General features: G+C 36.4%; 1 protein-coding gene and 1 pseudogene across 1 annotated transcript; both read right to left on the bottom strand.

Moving 5' to 3' along the window:
* Positions 1–12,164: 12,164 nt before the first annotated feature.
* On the bottom strand, positions 12,165–12,734 carry LOC137943518 (kiwellin-1-like). The gene has a single exon (XM_068789013.1). The coding sequence runs from the start codon at positions 12,732–12,734 to the stop codon at positions 12,165–12,167; it is 570 nt and encodes a 189-aa protein (XP_068645114.1).
* A 2,186-nt stretch (positions 12,735–14,920) lies between these two features.
* On the bottom strand, positions 14,921–20,465 carry LOC137943517 (ripening-related protein 3-like; annotated as a pseudogene).
* Between the last annotated feature and the right edge of the window lie 1,224 nt (positions 20,466–21,689).

Here is a 21,689-nt window from a genome sequence, read left to right as displayed (position 1 = left end):
ACAAAGGAAGTTATCATCAAGATCTTCATAGAAGGTCTATTGAGCAAGCAAACAAACTCCTCTGGGCCGAACGTTCTTCCTCGTTTCAGCTACCTCACGAAGTTTTTCTTGAGCCCTTTTTATGGTGTCAGCAAAACGGTTCTTCAACCGGAGTTGGTGATCGTTGCAACAATTGGCAGAAAAAAACTCAGGGCGATCAATATGTTCGATGATAGGAGAAAGCATTCCGGTCGGTAGTTCCGATGAAAGAGTAGGCGCTGTTACTTACCATTGCGCCAAAAGACCGGTCTGTTAGCGAAAGCGCAACATGCATAGTAAAGACAAGTCATTCCAACACTCCCCCGCACGGGGAACACCCGTGTACAAATGCAAATGCACAATCCCACCTATACGGGGACGAAACAAAGACAAAGTCCCACCTATGCGGGGACGAAACAAACGGGGGGAGTGGGACTCGAACTCGAGACCACCTTCTCTGATACCATGTTACTTACATTGCGCCAAAAGACCGGTCTGTTAGCGAAGGCGCAACATGCATATTAAAGACAAGTCATTCCAACAGGCGCAACATTAATCCCTTGCAGCACTTGCGATCCACAATGGACTTCTGAAGTAGTTGGAAATATCTTTGTAACCAACTTGAGGCGCTTCTTGGTACTGTGGCGATCCTCATCTTTGGACATGGCGGTGCGTTTCGGCATTTGCGTGCTAAGTGGTCGAGTGATGGGGAATTTGAGAGAAGGTTGAGAGTGAAGAATTTGAGAGAAGGTTGAGACTGAAGTAGAGTGAGTGTTATATATATAGGCCGAGGTTACAGATAGAATTCCAATTGGAATGGGATTTGAATTGAAAGAAACCACGTTTCCTTTTTTAGGATAGGAAAGAATGGATAAAGGGCATAAACTTGGTAAGTAGAGAATTCGCACGATTAGCCTTAAAGAATAAAGACTCGCATGCATAGCTGTAATCCAACTTCGATGAAATTCATCACATGCTCTCCTACCAACGACCTGAATCCGAATTTTCCGAGCGATTCCAGCAGTGGCGAGGATCTGGCCAGAAGGATCGATCTCCAAGACGCCGAGCGTGTCGGAGATGGCGGAGTGAATGGCATTGGTGAAGACCTTTCTTCTGTTCTTCATCTTCGTCGTCATCTTCCCTGCCTTCGCTTCTTCGGCTGGGGTCCATTTCCCATTTATTGGAGACGGTGTAGAAGGTGGAGGTGACGGTGGCGGTTTTGGAGTCTCAGAATGGGCGAGGGTGAGGATAGGGAGGAAACCGAAGGTGAGGTTGAGATAAAAACTGTTGGGGTGGAGGGGTTGGTACCCAAGAACCTGGCCTTCCTCTTTGCAGAGGCTTTATTGTTTACATACTATCATCTGTTTGTTTGTTTGTTCCTTCGAGTTTTGATTTTTCAAGATGGCTTTCACTGGGACTCTTGAGAAGTGCAAGGCATGTGATAGGACTGTTTACATTGTTGATATGTTATTTGCTGATGGTGTGGTCTATCACAAGACCTGCTTCAAATGCAGACATTGTGGAGAGCCCCTTTTTTCTTGTTGTTCTGGGTAGAAAGTGTTGTATTGTTGAAATCAGTATAACCCATTTGATATAAGCTTATCTGTTTTTATTTTCCATTAATTATGCTGATGATGTATATCTTTAGATGAGTAACTACTCTTCCATGGATGGAGTCCTCTACTGCAAGCTTCAATTTGAACAGCTCCTCAAGGAGACAAGAAGTTTCTCAAAGAATTTCCAGCATGAGGATTTATGCCCTTTCCCTACATGGGTTTTCTCATACTTGAAACCGATTCTCTCTCTCTCTCTCTCTCTCTCTCTCTCTTTCTTTTGTGGGTATTTTTTTCATGTGTGCAGTTTTATGACTTTCCAGATAGAAAACCTTCTGAAAAGTCTAATGATCTGGTAGGTTGTATCATTATCTCCTGCAATGGAGTTTTTCTTCACTTTACTTGTCCAGAATACTCACACGTGATGGATCATTTACCTCACAGAGTAGGCAGCCCAGCAAATTGTCTTCCTTATTCTGTTACTAATTCTTCTAGGTACGGCCAATTTAAAAATAACTAGGCTACTTTGGTTGGTGCCCACCTATGATTTTAGTTGGCTGTTAAAAGGGTTGACCCAAACCCTACCCAACCCAACCCGTTTAATAAATAGGTTTGAAATATAGGCCTGGTCTGGAGGTAGGTTAGGGTCAACCCACATAAATTTTAAAAATAAAAACACATAAAATGTGAAAAAATTTAAATAAGTCATATAAAGGATTTTAGAAAATAATTTCATTGTAAACAAGCTCTTTTAAGTAGTAAAAATTAAAGAACCAAGAGTCGATTGTGATTTGTTCCAATTAAACATATTGAACCACATTGATTCAGTTAATGTTTTCACTATGCTCACAAATAATGCTAATAAAAAAAGCTAAATATTACTAATAACTATTTTTAATTGACTTTAAATTAGCTAATATCATACGAAATTTGTTCAAGAGCAATCGTAAAAGATTCTCATTTGACTCTTGTAGGAAGAAGTCTCAAAGAAGGAGAATTAATATTGGTGAAGTCTAACATGAGTCTTATTGGATGAAGTATCACAGAAGTTTTAGTTTTTTTAATTTTTTATTTATGTCACTGGTTGGTTAAAATTCTAGTACTTATCTTTAGAAGTTAAGAGTTTAGGTAGGACTGTGTTTTCTCTATTATCAGTACATGTTCATTGTACTCAATTAATAAAATAAGTTAGCGAATTATTTTTCTTCTCCAAAAATTCAACAAAAATAATTAAGTTACAACATTAAAACAGACAATTCTTACTATCATCTTACTACCCTATAACTTAGTGGTTAATCTCATACATCATTTTTCTCCATAAGTACTTCACTACGAGATTTTGATTTTTGGGGAGCAATCCTTTATACTGAATTCTACAGCTCCACTATAAGGAAACGATTATATAGCGGTAAATTATTTTTAAGTGGAATTTTAAAGCAAAAATACCCTATTTATCAGTAAAATAAATTCTATAAAAATTATTTTATTTATTTTTTGTGTAAAAAATTTCTCTAAATAAAGATAGAAATTTTAAGAAGATTTTTTTTTTAAAAAAAAAAATCATTCTTTACGTCATAATTTGGGATGACTTATCTTCTTAGCCTCCTGAAGCATTGGCTGACACCACACCTGTAATGTCTCCAGCTTCTTCAGAGGTAAGTTCTCCTTCCCCTCATTATTTTGTCCTCCCTTTGATACTCGACCAATTGCTCTTCGATAGGAGCCGAGATCTTGTACAAGATAGTCTACCATTCTCCCCATCTCCAATTTTTTATGGACTCAATGATTATCACTATCTTGCCATCACTTCCTTGCATTCAGATCATCCACCTCTATTCATTAGTCTTATAAGAAGGTCTTTCAGCATCCAGAATGGAAAGCGGCGATCGATGAAGAAATGGTAGCTCTACATGAAAATCTGATTAGGACACTTGTTCCCCTCTTATTTGGGAAACAACCACTGGTCTGTAAATGGCTCTTCACTATTGAGCAACACCCAAATGGCACCATGGCCCACCTTAAAGATCACATCTTAGCAAAAGGCTACACTCAGTGCCATGGCGTCGACTATGAAGAAAGTTTCTCCCTTGTCACCAAAGTCAACTTAGTACGATTCTTATCATCTCTTGTTGCTAACTCTCGTTGGTTGGTGTTTCAGCTCGATGTAAAAAATATTTTTCTTAATAGAGATATTAAGGAGGAGATTTATATGCAACAACCATTTGACTATGTGGTTGAGGGAGAGTTGGTCTACCATTTACTGAAATCCCTGTATGGGTAAAGCAGTCACCGCGAATTTGGTTTGACAAGTTCAATCAAGCCATGCTTTGATTCATATTCAATAGGTGTTTTGTGGAGCATTTAGTGTTAGTCAAGCACACTAAGAAGGGCACGGTGCAACTTATTGTATATGTAGATGACATTATTCTAATGGGAGGTGATACTGATGGCATAAATCAAAATCAACAAAAAATATGCAATGAATTCAAGACAAAAGACTTGGGACTCTTCAAGTACTTCCTGGGTATTAAAGTTCTTCAGTCCAGGCATGGAATTACCCTATCACAAAGAAAGTATGTTCATGAATTGCTCAAAGACACAAGAATGATGATATGTCACCCTGTTTACACTCCAATGGATAAAAATATAAAAGTATGTGCAAGCTCTGGTCAAGAAGTTGATGTGGGCAAATATCAAAGGCTGGTAAAAAAATAGTGACTAAACTAGATATCTCATTTGCAATTAGTGTTTTCAACTAACACATGCACAAACCTCAAGTCTCTCACTGGCAGGCACTAGAAAGAATCCTCAGTTGCTTGAAGAAAGCCCCAAGACAAGGGCTTTTATATAAGTACCACAATCATCTCAGAATTGAAAGCTTTGTAGATGCAGATTGGGTTGGATCTCCAGATGATAGAAAATCCACCTCAGGGTATTGTACCCTAGTTAGAGGCAACCTCCTAACTTGGAAAAGTAAACAATGAAATGCTGTGTCAAGATCCAGTGTTGAGGCAGAATATCGAGCTATGGCACATGCGGTAAATCAAATCCCTCCTAGCTAAACTGGGATTTAACAAAAATGGCCCAATGGAACTCCATTGCGATAATCAAGTTGTATTTCACATTAATTCCAACCCAGTATTTTATAAAAAAACTAAGCATATCGAAGTTGACTATCACTTTGTCAGAGAGAAGCTGAAAGCAAGCATTATTAGTTTCAAACATGTCTCATCTCACAACCAACTTGCGAATGTATTTACAAAATCAGTTAGCTCAAAAGTTTTCTCCTCTATGAGCACCATGATGTCTTCTCACCACCAGTTTGAGGGGGAGTGTTAGAAAGGGTGGCACATAGGGTAAAAAACCACCCATGAAGAGTGGCACATAGGGTAAAAAGAGAGAACTCCTTCCCCTATTCACACGTCTCTTTGTTTATTTCTTACATGACCTTATAACAACAACTCATTTGTTTCCCATTCCTTTTTGAATCTTCGGGGTATATCTCTAGTTCTTCCACTTCAACATCTAAATATAACCCATAGATTTCTCTAGATGTTGGTTGCCTAACATCCTTTCCAGTTTCTTTGATATAAAAAATCATGGTTTTATAATAAGGCATGTCAACTACACATGGCTAGTGTTTATATTTTCTTCTTATGATCTAAACATTCTTTGACAATTTGAGTTTGACTAATCATTTCTTGTTTCCTTGTACATGAACTACTTGCACCACTTAACATTCTTTTTTGTTTTTTTATTAGCTTCTTAACAACTAATTCACAAAACCATTTCTAGATCTACTCTCTTGATTTGACATAGTAACATTAGTAGCCATCATCTTCATCACCATCCATGTTAAAACATTCTCTCCCTCCTATAGTTTGCTTTAAAAGAGAAACAATACCTACCTCTTTTTTTCTTAATTTTTTTTTTTTGTCTTTCTTAATACTTGACAACTAAAGGATCATACTCATGTGGGGTACCTTCACATTTACCAGATGTGTTTAAAAATGAAATCTATTAATACAAACTCATTACTTTTGATCTATATATCAAGTAGAGAGGCCAACATTAAGAAGACAATCTTTATGAGTCTGACTAGCTAATATCATAATCTCCGACCTCGGAGTTGGGGATGCCAAGCGCCTTCCAGACAGCGGGAGAAGCATCGACAATGTTGTTGGGGCATGGGGGCTGGAAGTCATGATCAGAATCACAACCATTGACGGAATCACATTCATCGACAACCTTAGCCAAAACGGATTTTCCGTTCGCATTGATCCTGATGTTTTGTAGGCAACGACTTCCATCGTTGTACCATCCAGTCGACAACGCCACCACTTACTCCTCATCGCTATGTAGTTGTTATCGCACTCAGATGGACCTCCGCCATCACCGCCTTCCTCAAAGCTGTTAATCGTCATGGTTGCACGGGTGTTGCCGTTTATGGGAGGAGAACAACGATACTGTGGGTACAACTTACCGGCCTCGCAACCGTGGATGCGTTTTTTCTTACAGAAATGAAAAGTCAAGTCTTCGCCTTAAAACAACAGGACCAGTAAATTACGACTCACTTGGATAAAATGACTCCTCCTTCCAACACGTTGAGCACAACTGGGTTTTCGAAATTAATGACCATCACCAACCAGCTCCATATTTGCTTTCATGGAGCCCTACTCGTCCATTTCAGCAAAAAGACTTATCTTGAATTTTCACTGTCTTGACCCCCTGGTTAGTTTCCCTTTCTTTAGTGCCTACCTCTACATCTCAAATTACAAGTCATTTAAAAGTGTTTAAGTACAGAAAGGTTATATGAAATATAAATCTACTTGGAAACTGTAAACTAAAAATAGGATTTGAATATGGATTTTAGAAAACAATTTCATTGTAAACAAACTCTTTTAAGTAGTAAAAATTAAAGAACCAAGAGTCAACTGTGATTTGATCCAATTAAACATATTGAACCATATTGATTCAGTCAATGTTTTTATTTTGCTCATGAATAATGCTAATAGCAAAATCTAAATACAGCTAATAACTATCATTAATTGACTTTTAGTTAGAAAATATCACATGAAATTTTTTCAAGAGTGATTGTGGAAGAGTCTTATTTGACTCTCATAGGAAGAAATCTCTACGAAGGAGAATTAATATGGTGGAGTCTAACACGAGTCTTATTGGATGAAGTATCACAGAAGTGTTTTTGTTTAAAAGAGTTTTAGTTATTTTAGTCTTCAATTTATGTTACAATTGGTTAGTATTCTAGGATTTATCTTTAGAAGTTAGACTTTGGGTAGAACTGTGACATGTGTAATTTAATTGTAGCCTGATTCTACTTGTTTCCTCTGTTATAAACAGATGCTCATTCAACCCATAGAGATAATGTAATTTTTTTTTATCATCTTTGTTCGCTCCGATTTGTGTGCTTCTTTTCTACCATATTGATGCTTTCCAATTCTAGTACTCATTTGTTCCTTGAAGTTCACACCTTCATCCTATACTTTCCATGCCTAAATTATATATTTATGAAACAAGAAAGGTTCAAGCAACAACAAAAATGCATAATTTTTTTAGGCAATTTATACTATCAAGAATGAGAGGTTATATTGTGAATTATATCTCTAAAAAAAATCTTTGTGAGTCTAGTTTCTAACCCAACAAACTATTTCTCAATCCTATGTTTCCAAAGAGAGATATCAATATCAAAAGAATCAAAGGTCATGCTAGAATTATGTTGCTTGTGAAAATCCGAGTTTTAAGCTCTTTCCTCAAAGTTAAGCCAATGTGTTTCAATTCTGGTTCCTTTTCCTTTGCGTCCATAAATTCTAGGCTCCAAATTTTGTATGTTTAATTGCTTGCCTCATAAATTCACAAGCATACACATCATACTACTTTATTCTCTATCAAAATCTTGTTTTACATGTACCATATAGTAGCCATGCATGCCAAAGTTTCTCTTTGTATCTCTTCAGTATTACCTTCTATTTGTATGCTACAAATTCAATCTTATATAGATGATTTTTTTTTAAAATTCCCTCTTCAATAAACTTTTTTTTGCAGGACAAAATTAACTATGGATTAATGCATAGACCCACTACTTACAAAGTATAGGGGTGCGAAACCATCTAGTGTGAGTCAAGTCATTTTATTCTTCACTCAAAAGGTGTTTTTTTAGCTATCTTTAAAAATTGAATAATCTCTTTTTATTCCTAAAAATTAGGCCTTTTTTTGCGTCTGAAATTGAGTAGAGTTTTTTTTTCAGACTAGTGTATTGAGTTTTGTTGTTCAACTATGAGTAATTTTTTTCTGTCATATTTATTTTATTCAAGTTGAAAATTGAAGACTAATAATCTTTTTCCTTCTATGCTAAAGTTACAAACTCTAACATGATGGGGAGTATTGAAGAACAATTGTGGAAGAGTTTTACATGACTCTCATAGGAAAATGTCTCAAATAAGGAGAATTAATATGGTGGAGTCTAACTAGAGTTTTATAGGAGGCAATATCATAAAAGTGTTTTTGTTTAGATGAGTTTTTATTTATTTTTATCTTCTTTATATTTGATTGTTTTTTAATTATTATAGTATTCATCATAGGAGTTAAATTTTGGGTGTAACTAGGAAATGGGTAGTTTAATTGTAACTTGATTATACTTGTTTTCTTATTATAAGTACATCTCATTGTACTCAGTTAATACAATAAATTAGTGAATTAATTTTCTTCTCCAAAAATTCAACAAAAATAAGTAGTTTGCAACATTCAAACCAAATAATTCTTATTATCATCTTACTACATTTTAACTAACAAATTACAACTTAGTCGGCAATCTCATACATCATCTTCCTCTGTAAGTACTTCCACTTCAAGATTTTGATTTTTGGGGAGCAATTCTTTATATTGAATTTTACAGGTCCACTATAAGAAAAAGATTATTTAGCTGTAAATTATTTTTAAATGGACTTTATTTTGCAAAAAATTACCCTTTTTATCAGTAAAAAAATATATTTGAAATACTTTATTTATTTTACATGTAAAGATGTTTTCTCAATAAAGGTACTAATTTTTAGAAGATTTTTTTTTTTGTCAAAAACATTCTTTACATCATAACTTTCCTACTCTCGGCCAACTTTTTGGTGTAAAATAATTTTGTTTGGATTTATTTTTTCTATATAACCACTTCCAATGGATTTGGAATCCTCTAGAAAAAAATTAATTTAGAGTGAGAAATAATTTCTCTAACAAATTCTAATCATGAAGTTTCTGCCCTCTTTGCAATTAATTTTATCCCTTTCCCTGTTTAGGCTTTTCTTTTTATGAATAAATCATTTTGGCAAAATTTGATATCCACAAAAAAAGTAGTAGTTATTTCAAAAATAATTCTACGAAGAATTCCTAACCCAGTTATTTGTGCATGGAGAAATGTTTTCTCTTCTTTTCTCTTTAATTCTTTCTTTCATTCATTTTCTAGTGCCACTGATCAAGGGACCTATGTCATTGACTGATATCATGTCAGTTTCTTTTTTTCTTTTAATCTTTTATGGATTGTCTTGGTGTTGGGGGTTGTGGGGGTTGGTTGGGCACTTGAACTCTTCTTTGTCCTCTATAGCTCATATGGCCTCTCTAGCTTGATTGGAGCTTGTCGTGAATCTTCGACTCGATTGCAATCTTCTTTTGGCACTGGGTGAAATCATTCCAAATTCTTCCAATTTTCAAATCTTGCTCTCTTTTACCTTCATTGTAATTGTTAGATTTCTCTTCAAACTCTCCAAACCTACATCATTAGAGATCTCAAACACTTCATGCCACTTGAACTGGACCATCTTTAAATATCTTTATTGTGATTCAAACACACTTTACCATCGTAAAATAGACTTAGAGTCTCAGAGAAGAGTCTCAGTTAAAGGTGTTTTAATTTGGTTATTCTTCTATTTATGTTCAGTTGTTCAATTGTTCTAGGACTTATATTTTAGTGTTTAACTTTGGGTGTAACTAGGATAAATATAGTTTAATTGTAATTTGTATAGTATTTCTGTAAAAGAAAATAACTTCACTGGCTTCTTGTAATTTGAGTACAATGAGCCTCTATTTATAATAGAGAAAAAAAGTAGAATCCAATTATAATTAAACTACCCTTATCCCAATTATACCCAAAGTTAAACACTAAAATATAAGTCCCAAAATAATTGAACTTAAATAGAAAATTAACATAACTAAAACACCTTTAAATGAGACTCTTCAATGAGACTTCCTCGTATGAGTCTCATATAAGACTCCACCATATTAATTCTAGCTCTATGCGACTTCTTATTGTGAGAGTCATGTAAGACTCTTCCACAGTTGGTCTTCAACACTCCACCTCAAGCTGGAGTTTATAACTTCAGCTTGCAATGAAAAAGATTCTTGGTCTTCAATTTTCTTTTGCTGGAAGAAAATTCGTAGATGCAAAACCATCATTTGTTGTGCTCCCCCTTTCTTGAATATTTCTGTCACATAAAATTACCACAATATGTGGAACAAAATACTCTTTTCTTGTATTTCTTCTTCTACTTTCCCCCCTCAAGCTGAAGATAAAAAGGACAGAGAGACCCAGCTTGGACAAAACACAATATGAGAGAAGAAAATCACTCCTAGTCATATGACAAAGCTTCATACACTATTTAAAAATGGTCACAGTCTAAAACACACTCTGCTCAATTTTAAGGGCGAAAAAACAGCCCAACTTTAAGGCTTAACAAAGTGACAACTCACTTTTTAAGGGTAGCTCAAACACAAATCACATCTTGGGTGAAGAATAAAAGACTTGACTCAAACTAGTTGTTGGGCACACTTCTATACTTTTTAGGGAGTGGGTCTTGGTATTGCACTAAAGTGATAAAATTAAAGATGATAAGTTCAGCAGATACTAGAGGAAAATAAATTTTAACAAAAAGGAGGTGACTATGCAATACCCATACTTCCAAAGTGACCTTTAAATAAAAAACTAGAGGAGACTATAATGGTAGATCTTAATAAATTTGACGAAGTATTTTTTTTTTTTGGTGGGGTGGGTGGTGACCACAATTTTTGGAGTTAACGGTGCATAAGATACTCAACCAAGTAAAAAAAATGCAAAACATGAAAATAACATTGAAGCAAGATATTGCACACCTTGAATGAGCATATCATAAAGTGATTAAGTTTGACCAAAACTCTCTTATTAGAAGAGAAATTTGTCTAAAAAATTTATATTTTAGGGGAAAAGAAAACTCAATTCACGTCAATGCATGGAGAGATAATATGAGAGAGAATAGGGAAAAAAATATTTTTGGTAGTATTGACCTTTGGTACTTCTAATATATCTTAAAAAATATAGCTCAAAATAATAAAAAAATTATTTCTTAAGAAACTAGACTCAAATAGATTTAAACTGATACCTATATTGACTTTACAATATTTTTTCTTGAATCTTTTATGACCTTCTTGATTTTTTTCATTCTATAACTTGACCCTTGACGACTCCAATGCGAATATTTTCTTAAATATAGATCATGTTGACATGAAATTTTCTTCTTTTGAAACTAGACTTTGATACCATAAAGTATAACTTTAATATATAAAATATACTTATTTTTATAGAAATAATTTGATTGATTTTGGAGCCTTGAATCTGGTCTAACTGTGTACTCTTTCTTTTTTGACTAACATGACTATTGACCCTTCCGAGATTGATGTCTCTCTCTTAAAAAGTCAAATTTAGAATTGGATGGATAGGTAAGAAATTAGACTCACATGTCTTTCTTTTTATGTACAATTTTTCATATAAAGTCTCATTCTTGATGGTATTAAATGGCTAAAAATTTGGAGCTAATCTATATTTAAGGAGATATCCACGTATGAGTTGGCAAGGGTCAAATTACAGAATGAAGAAAACTAACAGGTTATGAAATATTCATGAACGAATATTATAATTTTTAATTAACTAATATATATTTTTTATAATTTATTATTTTGTAAATAATGTGATAAAAATTATACAAATAAATTGTATTTTTAAACTCTAAAATAATTTTTAGGCTTCGAGACATAACATTTATTACTTTTCTCAAAGATAAATGTCCAATATTGTAGATATTAGGTAATAAAAAATGTATCTGATTTTTTTATTTTTTTAAAAAAATATTTAATTTTTATTTAATGACGTGTCAGCTTATGTGGCAGATGACGTGGTAAAATATTGATGTGTCAGACGATGTGTCGATCTATGTTTACTGCACATATGATGTGGCAACACATAAGCAGTCAAAGCTTATGTGTTGCTTTTGACTGTACACATAGGCATTTGACCGGTCAAAGTTGGGTAGTTTTAGATATATTTTGATGACGTCGGTATTTTTAAAAATATTTTATTTTAAATGGGTATTTAAGTGAAATTCCCTTCTTTTTTTCTTTATCGGATCTGTTTAAAAATGAACCCTATTACGTACCAAACAGAGAGAAAAGATAAAGAAAAGTATGTCATACTATCATTATTTGTTTCACATGCATTTATAGTTTACAAACTCGTTACTTTGATCTATAGATCAAGTAGAGAGGCCAACATTAAGAAGACAATCTTTACGCATCTGACCAGCTAATATCATAATCTCCTATGTCGGAGTTGATCCCCAGAGCCTTCCAGACAGCAGGAGAAGCATCGACAATGTTGTTGGGGCATGGGGGCTGGAAGTCATGATCAGAATCACAACCATAGACCGAATCACATTCATCGACAACCTTAGCCAAAACAGATTTCCCATTCGCATTGATCCTGATCTTTTGGAGGCAACGACTTCCATGGTTGTACCATCCAGTCGACAACGCCACCACGAACTCCTCATCGCTATGGTACTTGTTATCGCACTCAGACGGACCTCCGCCATCACCGCCTTTCGCAAAGCTGTTAATCGTCATGGTTGCACGGGTGTTGCCGGTTATGGGAGGAGAACAACGATACTGTGGGTACAACTTACCAGCCTTGCAGCAGTCGGAATCATGCTCTGTGTTACACTTTCCGGTCTTGCCTTTCAAATACCCACTAGGACTGCAACTGCCGAGGGAGGAGGAAGAGTAGCAGCTCACAAGATTCAGAGTCGTTGCCAGCAATAGCATGGACACCAGAGCAAGTAATTGTTGAGCTTTTCCCATCTTTAATTTGTATGGCTTTCCGCTACCTTTCACTCTTCTTTGAGAGGATTTGGAGGCTGCGTTGCATTTATAGAGGAAACTGAAAGCTCGACCCACCCACGCTTCTTCCTCTTGTAGACAAAAAATGGATTCCAACTGCTTAAGAGCCCCCATCAGACAACGTACGTCGAGTGAATCAACAGGTTAGTTTCAGCATGCCCAACAAAATAATGGTTTAGCAGCTGGTTCTTCTCTACGGCAACTCTGACAGCCAATTTAAAAATAAATTAGCTACTCTGGTTGGTGCCTACCTCTACATCTCAAATTAGAAGACATTTAAAAGAGTCTAAGTACTGAAATGTAATATGAAATATAAATCTTCCACGAGAGAAATAAAAACCATATTGAGGTAGATTTTCACTTTATACAGGGGAAATTTCAAGCCAGTATTTTATATCTTAGACATGTTTCATTTCAAGGACATGTGGCAGACATACTTACAAAGTTAGTCACATCCAAACCATTATATGCGACAAACAAGGTATCTACGATGTTTTATATCCCCCAACTTGAGGGCGAGCGTTAGAAGATACAACTTATATAGTAGCAATAATGTAAATGATCCTTCATTTTTGCCCATTTTCCTCCCTTCTTTGGGTAAAGGGTATTGATGTAATTCTTAATATATCAATTATTATAAATACAAGTGAGGGGGAGGACTAGGGATGCGACTAAAACCCTAATCCTTCTTTCCCCCCATCTCAAATACTCTAGCCGTCCACCTCTCTCTCTCACACTCTTTTTCTCTTCTTCTTTCTCTCTTCCTCCTCTTCTTTCTTCCCTTTGTCCTATCATCTACCTGTGATTGATTACTTCACTTCCTTCATCATGGGATCTTAAGTCTAACATAGATATCCATTTCTGGTTTTTCCTTGACGACTAGTCGGCCTATCATCTACCTTTGATTGATTACTTCACTTCCTTCATCATGAGATCCTAAATCCAACATAAACATCCATCTCTGGCTTTTGCTTGGTGACTAGTTTTGCTTGGTCCTCAGACAATAAGTACTGAACAACAAGGAAAACCTTCCTCAACATTAGGTGAAGGTTTTGCTAGATAATAAGTAAACAGGTTGATGAAAACTAGTCGTCAAGACAAAAGACACTGGGAGTGTCACATGACACTTGCCTACCAAGAATCAAGAATCAAAGCTACGCAAACCCCTTATAGGGGTGGATAACAAGGAGGAAGAGAATTGAAAAGCAAAATTGAAAAGCAAATTGAAAATATGTGGTATTCCACTGGATCTGAAAAATGGGGCATTGTGATCTTCTTGTTTATTGTAATTTTTACCCGCTCCCGTTATGTCTCATCCATTGCAAAGGTTAACGGAAAAGTGCAGCACAGCTAAAATTAATAAATAGAATTGGACAAAGAGGAGGCAGAGAATGAAGAAGTGAAAGAAATTGGGAATTTCCTTGGTAACACAGGTGTTTTCATGTTGCTGCCATGACTTGCAGTTTCAAGCTTCCTCTTTCAAAAAAGGCTAAGAATTATCAAAATTCGAAATTGTAATCCTACGCAATTAGAATCTCTCTAAGAGTTTTCTATTTGAGTTTTCCAATCCTGGTCTACGTCTACCTCTATGGCAGTATGGAGTTTTATATCATATCAAGGGGTTTCCGGGATAAATCAACAAAACCCATCAACTTTTTGGTTAGGATGTTGCCAGAGAAATGCTGACACGTTTCGATTTTCAAAACCATGGTTTCATGTCATGTGATGTTTTCTCCTTGATCTCCCAATCTAAGAACATTGGGTTTGATAAGCTGCCTCCTAGGATTTTCATCCTTGGTACTGATTAATAGCTTCCAACTTTTTCTCTTAATAGCTTCGATTACAAAGACGATCAAAATGCCAAAACATGGGATGTTATTTATTATTTGCAGTGACTTACTGAAAACAAAGAGATACAAAATGAATAGATTAGGCAAATGGGTGCATCGACTATTCTCTGGCTACCTCATCGTCTTCCTCTACTACTTTTTTTTTCTTTACCAGATGTGTTTAAAAATGAACTCTATTACGTACCACACAGAAAGAAAAGAAGAACTCATTATTTGTTTCACAAACATATATAGTTTACAAACTCGTTACTTTGATCTATATATCAAGTAGAGAGCCCAACATTAAGAAGATAATCTTTACGCATCTGACCAGCTAATATCATAATCTCCGACCTCGGATTTGGGGATGCCAAGCGCCTTCCAGACAGCAGGAGAAGCATCGACAATGTTGTTGGGGCATGGGGGTTGGAAGTCATGATCAGAATCACAACCATAGACCGAATCACATTCATCGACAACCTTAGCCAAAACAGATTTCCCATTCGCATTGATCCTGATCTTTTGGAGGCAACGACTTCCATGGTTGTACCATCCAGTCGACAACGCCACCACGTACTCCTCATCGCTATGGTACTTGTTATCGCACTCAGACGGACCTCCGCCATCACCGCCTTTCGCAAAGCTGTTAATCGTCATGGTTGCACGGGTGTTGCCGGTTATGGGAGGAGAACAACGATACTGTGGGTACAACTTACCGGCCTTGCAGCAGTCGGAATCATGCTCTGTGTTACACTTTCCGGTCTTGCCTTTCAAATACCCACTAGGGCTGCAACTGCCGAGGGAAGAGGAAGAGTAGCAGCCCACAAGATTCAGAGTCGTTGCCAGCAGTAGCATGGACACCAGAGCAAGTAATTGTTGAGCTTTTCCCATCTTTAATTTGTATTGGGTTTTAGCTACGTTTCACCCGTCTTGGAGAGGATTTGAAGGCTGCGTTGCATTTATAGGGGAAACTGAAAGCTCGACCCACCCATGCTTTTTCCTCTTGTAGACAAAGAATGGATCCCAACAGCTTAAGAGCCACCATCAGACAACGTACGTCGAGTGAATCAACAGGTTGGTTTCAGCATGCCCAACAAAATAAGGGTTTAGCTGTTAAAAGGGTTAATGTAAAGAATAAGATTGTAGTCCAAAATTAATCTATCGATTAAAGAATGAGTAATTAATATAAAGAATCAATGAAACTTTCACAGTGAAACACAAAATTAAATACATGTGTCTGTTTACAAAGGAAGTTATCATCAAGAACCTCATATCTGACCATAAACGCGATCTTCATAGAAGGTCAATTGAGCAAGCAAACAAACTCCTCTGGCTATATATGAAAACCAAACTCATTTGGATCAATACAAGAGAACAAAAAAAGTGACAGACCTTTTCAAGTGGATATGCTGTTTTCTGGCAAGTGGCACATTTGTCTTGGGCCCCAGAGAAGAAGGAAGACAATTTGCTGGGCTGCCTACTCTGTGAGGTAAATGATCCATCACGTGTGAGCATTCTGGACAAGTAAAGTGAAGAAAAACTCCATTGCAGAAGATAATGATACAACCTACCAGATCATTAGACTTTTCAGAAGGTTTTCTATCTGGAAAGTCATAAAACTGCACACATGAAAAAAATACCCACAAAAGAAAGAGAGAGAAAGAATCGGTTTCAAGTATGAGAAAACCCATGTAGGGAAAGGGCATAAATCCTCATGCTGGAAATTCTTGGAGAAACTTCATGTCTCCTTGAAGAGCTGTTCAAATTGAAGCTTGCAGTAGAGGACTCCATCCATGGAAGAGTAGTTACTCTTCTAAAGATATACATCATCAGTATAATTAATGGAAAATAAAAACAGATAAGCTCATTTCAAATGGGTCATACTGATTTCAACAATACAACACTTTCTACCCAGAACAACAAGAAAAAAGAAGAAGCTTATCTGTGATCCTAATACAAAAATACTAACCACAAGGGGCTCTCCACAATGTCTGCATTTGAAGCAGGTCTTGTGATAGGCCACACCATCAGCAGATAACATATCAACAATGTAAACAGTCCTATCACATGCCTTGCACTTCTCAAGAGTCCCAGTGAAAGCCATCTTGAAAAATCAAAACTCGAAGGAACAAACAAACAAACAGATGATAGTATGTAAACAATAAAGCCTCTGCAAAGAGGAAGGCCAGGTTCTTGGGTACCAACCCCTCCACCCCAACAGTTTTTATCTCAACCTCACCTTCGGTTTCCTCCCTATCCTCACCCTCGCCCATTCTGAGACTCCAAAACCGCCACCGTCACCTCCACCGTCTCCAATAAATGGGAAATGGACCCCAGCTGAAGAAGCGAAGGCAGGGAAGACGACGACGAAGATGAAGAACAGAAGAAAGGTCTTCACCAATGCCGTTCACTCCGCCATCTCCGACACGCTCGGCGTCTTGGAGATCGATCCTTCTGGCCAGATCCTCGCCACTGCTGGAATCGCTCGAAAAATTCGGATTCAGGTCGTTGGTAGGAGAGCATGTGATGAATTTCATCGAAGTTGGATTACAGCTATGCATGCGGGTCTTTATTCTTTAAGGCTAATCGTGCGAATTCACTACTTACCAAGTTTATGCCCTTTATCCATTCTTTCTATCCTAAAAAAGGAAACACGGTTTCTTTCAATTCAAATCCCATTCCAATTGGAATTCTATCTGTAACCTCGGCCTATATATAACACTCACTCTACTTCAGTCTCAACCTTCTCTCAAATTCTCCATCACTCGACCACTTAGCACGCAAATGCCGAAACGCACCGCCATGTCCAAAGATGAGGATCGTCACAGTACCAAGAAGCGCCTCAAGTTGGTTACAAAGATATTTCCAACTACTTCAGAAGTCCATTGTGGATCGCAAGTGCTGCAAGGGATTAATGCTGCGCCTACTCTTTCATCGGAACTACCGACTGGAATGCTTTCTCCAATCATCGAACATATTGATTGCCCGGAGCTTTTTTCTGCCAATTGCTGCAACGATCACCAACTCCGGTTGAAGAACCGTTTTGCTGACACCATACAAAGGGCTCAAGAAAAACTTCGTGAGGTAGCTGAAACGAGGAAGAACGTTCGGCCCAGAGGAGTTTGTTTGCTTGCTCAATAGACCTTCTATGAAGATCTTGATGATAACTTCCTTTGTAAACAGACACTTGTATTTAATTTTGTGTTTCACTGTGAAAGTTTCTTTGATTCTTTATATTAATTACTAATTCTTTAATCGATAGATTAATTTTGGACTACAATCTTATTCTGATACTAATTCTTCTACGTACGGCAACTCTCACAGCCAATTTAAAAATAACTAGGCTACTTTGGTTGGTGCCCACCTATGACTTTAGTTGGCTGTTAAAAGGGTTGACCCCAACCCAACCCAACCCGTTTAATAAATAGGTTAGAAATATAGGCTTGATCCAGAGCTAGGTTAGGGTCGACCCACATAAATTTTAAAAATAAAAACACATAAAATGTGAAAAAAATTAAATAGGTCATATAAAGGATTTTAGAAAACAATTTCATTGTAAACAAGCTCTTTTAAGTAGTAAAAATTAAAGAACCAAGAGTCGATTGTGATTTGTTCCAATTAAACATAATGAACCACATTGATTCAGTCAATGTTTTCACTATGCTCTCAAATAATGCTAATAACAAAAGCTAAATATTACTAATAACTATTTTTAATTGACTTTAAATTAGCTAATATCATACGAAATTTGTTCAAGAGCAATCGTAAAAGATTCTCATTTGACTCTCATAGGAAGAAGTCTCAAAGAAGGAGAATTAATATTGGAGTCTAACATGAGTCTTATTGGATGAAGTATCGCAGAAGTTTTAGTTTTTTAATTTTTTATTTATGTCACTGGTTGGTTAAAATTCTAGTACTTATCTTTAGAAGTTAAGAGTTTAGGTAGGACTGTGTTTTCTCTATTATCAGTACATGTTCATTGTACTCAATTAATACAATAAGTTTGTGAATTATTTTTCTTCTCCAAAAATTCAACAAAAATAATTAGGTTACAACATTAAAACATACAATTTTTACTATCATCTTACTACCCTATAACTTAGTGGTTAATCTCATACAACATTTTTCTCCATAAATACTTCACTTCGAGATTTTGATTTTTGGGGAGCAATCCTTTATATTGAATTCTACAGCTCCACTATAAGGAAACGATTATATAGCGGTAAATTATTTTTAAGTGGAATTTTAAAGCAAAAATACCCTATTTATCAGTAAAATAAATTCTATAAAAATTATTTTATTAATTTTTTGTGTAAAAAATTTCTCTAAATAAAGATAGAAATTTTAAGAAGAATTTTTTTTAAAAAAAATAAAAAAATCTTTCTTTACGTTATAATATGGGATGACTTATCTTCTTAGCCTCCTGAAGCATTGGCTGACACCACACCTGTAGTGTCTCCAACTTCTTCAGAGGTAAGTTCTCCTTCTTCCCCTCATTATTTTGTCCTCCCTTTGATAGTCGACCAATTGCTCTTCGATAGGAGCCGAGGTCTTGTACAAGACAGTCTACCATTCTTCCCATCTCCAAGTTTTTTATGAACTCAATGATATCACTATCTTGTCATCACTTCCTTGCATTCAGATCATCCACCGCTATTCATTAGTCTTATCAGAAGGTCTTTCAACATCCAGGATGGAAAGCGGCGATCGATGAAGAAATGGTAGCTCTACATGAAAATCTGACTAGGACACTTGTTCCCCTCCTATTTGGGAAATAACCATTGGGATGTAAATGGCTCTTCACTATTGAGAACAACCCAAATGGCTCGATGGCCCGCCTTAAAGCTCACCTCTTAGCAAAAGGCTACACTCAGTGCCATGGCATCAACTATGAAGAAAGTTTCTCCCCTGTCGCCAAAGTCAACTTAGTACAATTCTTATTATCTCTTGTTGCTAACTCTCGTTTGTTGGTGTTTCAGCTCGATGTGAAAAATATTTTTCTCAATAGAGATATTAAGGAGGAGATTTATATGTAGAGGGAAAGTTGGTGTGCCATTTACAGAAATCCCTGTATGGGTTAAAGCAGTCACCGCGAACTTGGTTTGACAAGTTCAATCAAGCCATGCTTTGATTCATATTCAATAGGTGTTTTGTGGAGCATTTAGTGTTTGTCAAGCACACTAAGAAGGGCATGGTGCTACTTATTGTTTAAAAATGAAGTCTATTAATACAAATTCATTACTTTTGATCTATATATCAAGTGGAGAGGCCAACATTAAGAAGACAATCTTTATGAGTCTGACCAGCTAATATCATAATCTCCGACCTCGGAGTTTGGGATGCCAAGCGCCTTCCAGACAGCGGGAGAAGCATCGACAATGTTGTTGGGGCATGGGGGCTGGAAGTCATGATCAGAATCACAACCATTGACGGAATCACATTCATCGACAACCTTAGCCAAAACGGATTTTCCATTCGCATTGATCCTGATGTTTTGTAGGCAACGACTTCCATCGTTGTACCATCCAGTCGACAACGCCACCACGTACTCCTCATCGCTATGGTACTTGTTATCGCACTCAGATGGACCTCCGCCATCACCGCCGTCCTCAAAGCTGTTAATCGTCATGGTTGCACGGGTGTTGCCGTTTATGGGAGGAGAACAACGATACTGTGGGTACAACTTACCGGCCTCGCAGCAGTCGGAATCATGTTCTGTGTTACACTTTCCGGTCATTCCTTTCAAATACCCACTAGGGCTGCAAGTGCCGAGGGAGGACGAAGAGTAGCAGCTCACAAGATTCAGAGTTATTGCCAGCGGTAGCATGGACACCAGAGCAAGTAATTGTTGAGCTTTTCTCATCTTTAATTTGTATTGGGTTTCTGCTACCTTTCACTCGTCTGGGAGAGGATTTGAAGGCTTCGTTGCATTTATAGGGGAAACTTCTTAAGGACCCCCATCAGACAACGTACATCAACAGGTTGGTTTCAGCATGTCCAACAAAATAAGGGTTTAGCAGTTGGTTCTTCCAATTTAAAAATAAGTTTGGCTACTCTGGTTGGTTCCCACCTCTGAATTTGACTGGTTATGCATTCCAATCTGTAACCACGACCAGCTCTACATTTTCTACATGTCAGGACAATCCATCGAGACCCCTCGTTCGATGAACCAAAAGACTTAGTCTTTGACTTTCATGGGTAAGGCTTTTAAGTTTTTCTAACCCATAAAAGACGTTAGTGTTGTGCAAATGTTCTTCAACCGTGGCTGCGTTTTTTCTTACAGAAATGAGAAGTCAAAGTCTTCGCCTGAAAACAACAGGACCAGTAAATTAGGACTCACTTGGATAAAATGACTCCTTCCAACACGCTGAGCACAATTGGGTTTTCGAAATTAATGACCATCAACAACCAGCTCTATATTTGCTTTCATGGAGCCCTACATCTCAAATTACAAGTCATTTAAAAGTGTCTACTTGGAAACTGTAAACTAAAAATTGGATTTGAATATGGATTTTAGAAAACAATTTCATTGTAAACAAACTCTTTTAACTAGTAAAAATTAAAGGACCAAGAGTCAACTGTGATTTGATCCAATTAAACAATTTGAACCATATTGATTCTGTCAATATTTTTATTATGCTCATGAATAATGCTAATACCAAAAGCTAAATACAGCTAATAACTATTATTAATTGACTTTTAGTTAGAAAATATCACATGAAATTTATTCAAGAGTGATTGTGGAAGAGTCTTATTTGACTCTCATAGGAAGAAATCTCAACGAAAGAGAATTAATATGGTGGAGTCTAATACGAGTCTTATAGGATGAAGTATCACAGAAGTATTTTTGTTTAAATGAGTTTTAGTTATTTTAGTCTTCAATTTATGTTACAGTTGGTTAGTATTCTAGGATTTATTTTTAGAAGTTAGACTTTGGGTAGAACTGTGACAAGTGTAATTTAATTGTAGCCTGATTCTACTTGTTTCCTCTGTTATAAACAGATGCTCATTCAACCCATAGAGATAATGTGATTTTTTTTATCATCTTTGATTTGTGTGCTTCTTTTTCTACCATATTGATGCTTTC

Source organism: Aristolochia californica, unplaced genomic scaffold, assembly GCF_029961685.1.
Source record: "Aristolochia californica isolate CCGP_79_NKW_82.1479 unplaced genomic scaffold, dmAriCali1.0.hap1 SCAF_11, whole genome shotgun sequence".
Taxonomy (NCBI): domain Eukaryota; kingdom Viridiplantae; phylum Streptophyta; class Magnoliopsida; order Piperales; family Aristolochiaceae; genus Aristolochia; species Aristolochia californica.
The sequence above is the reverse complement of the archived record's forward strand: the minus strand, read 5'-3'. Positions and strand labels throughout refer to the sequence as shown.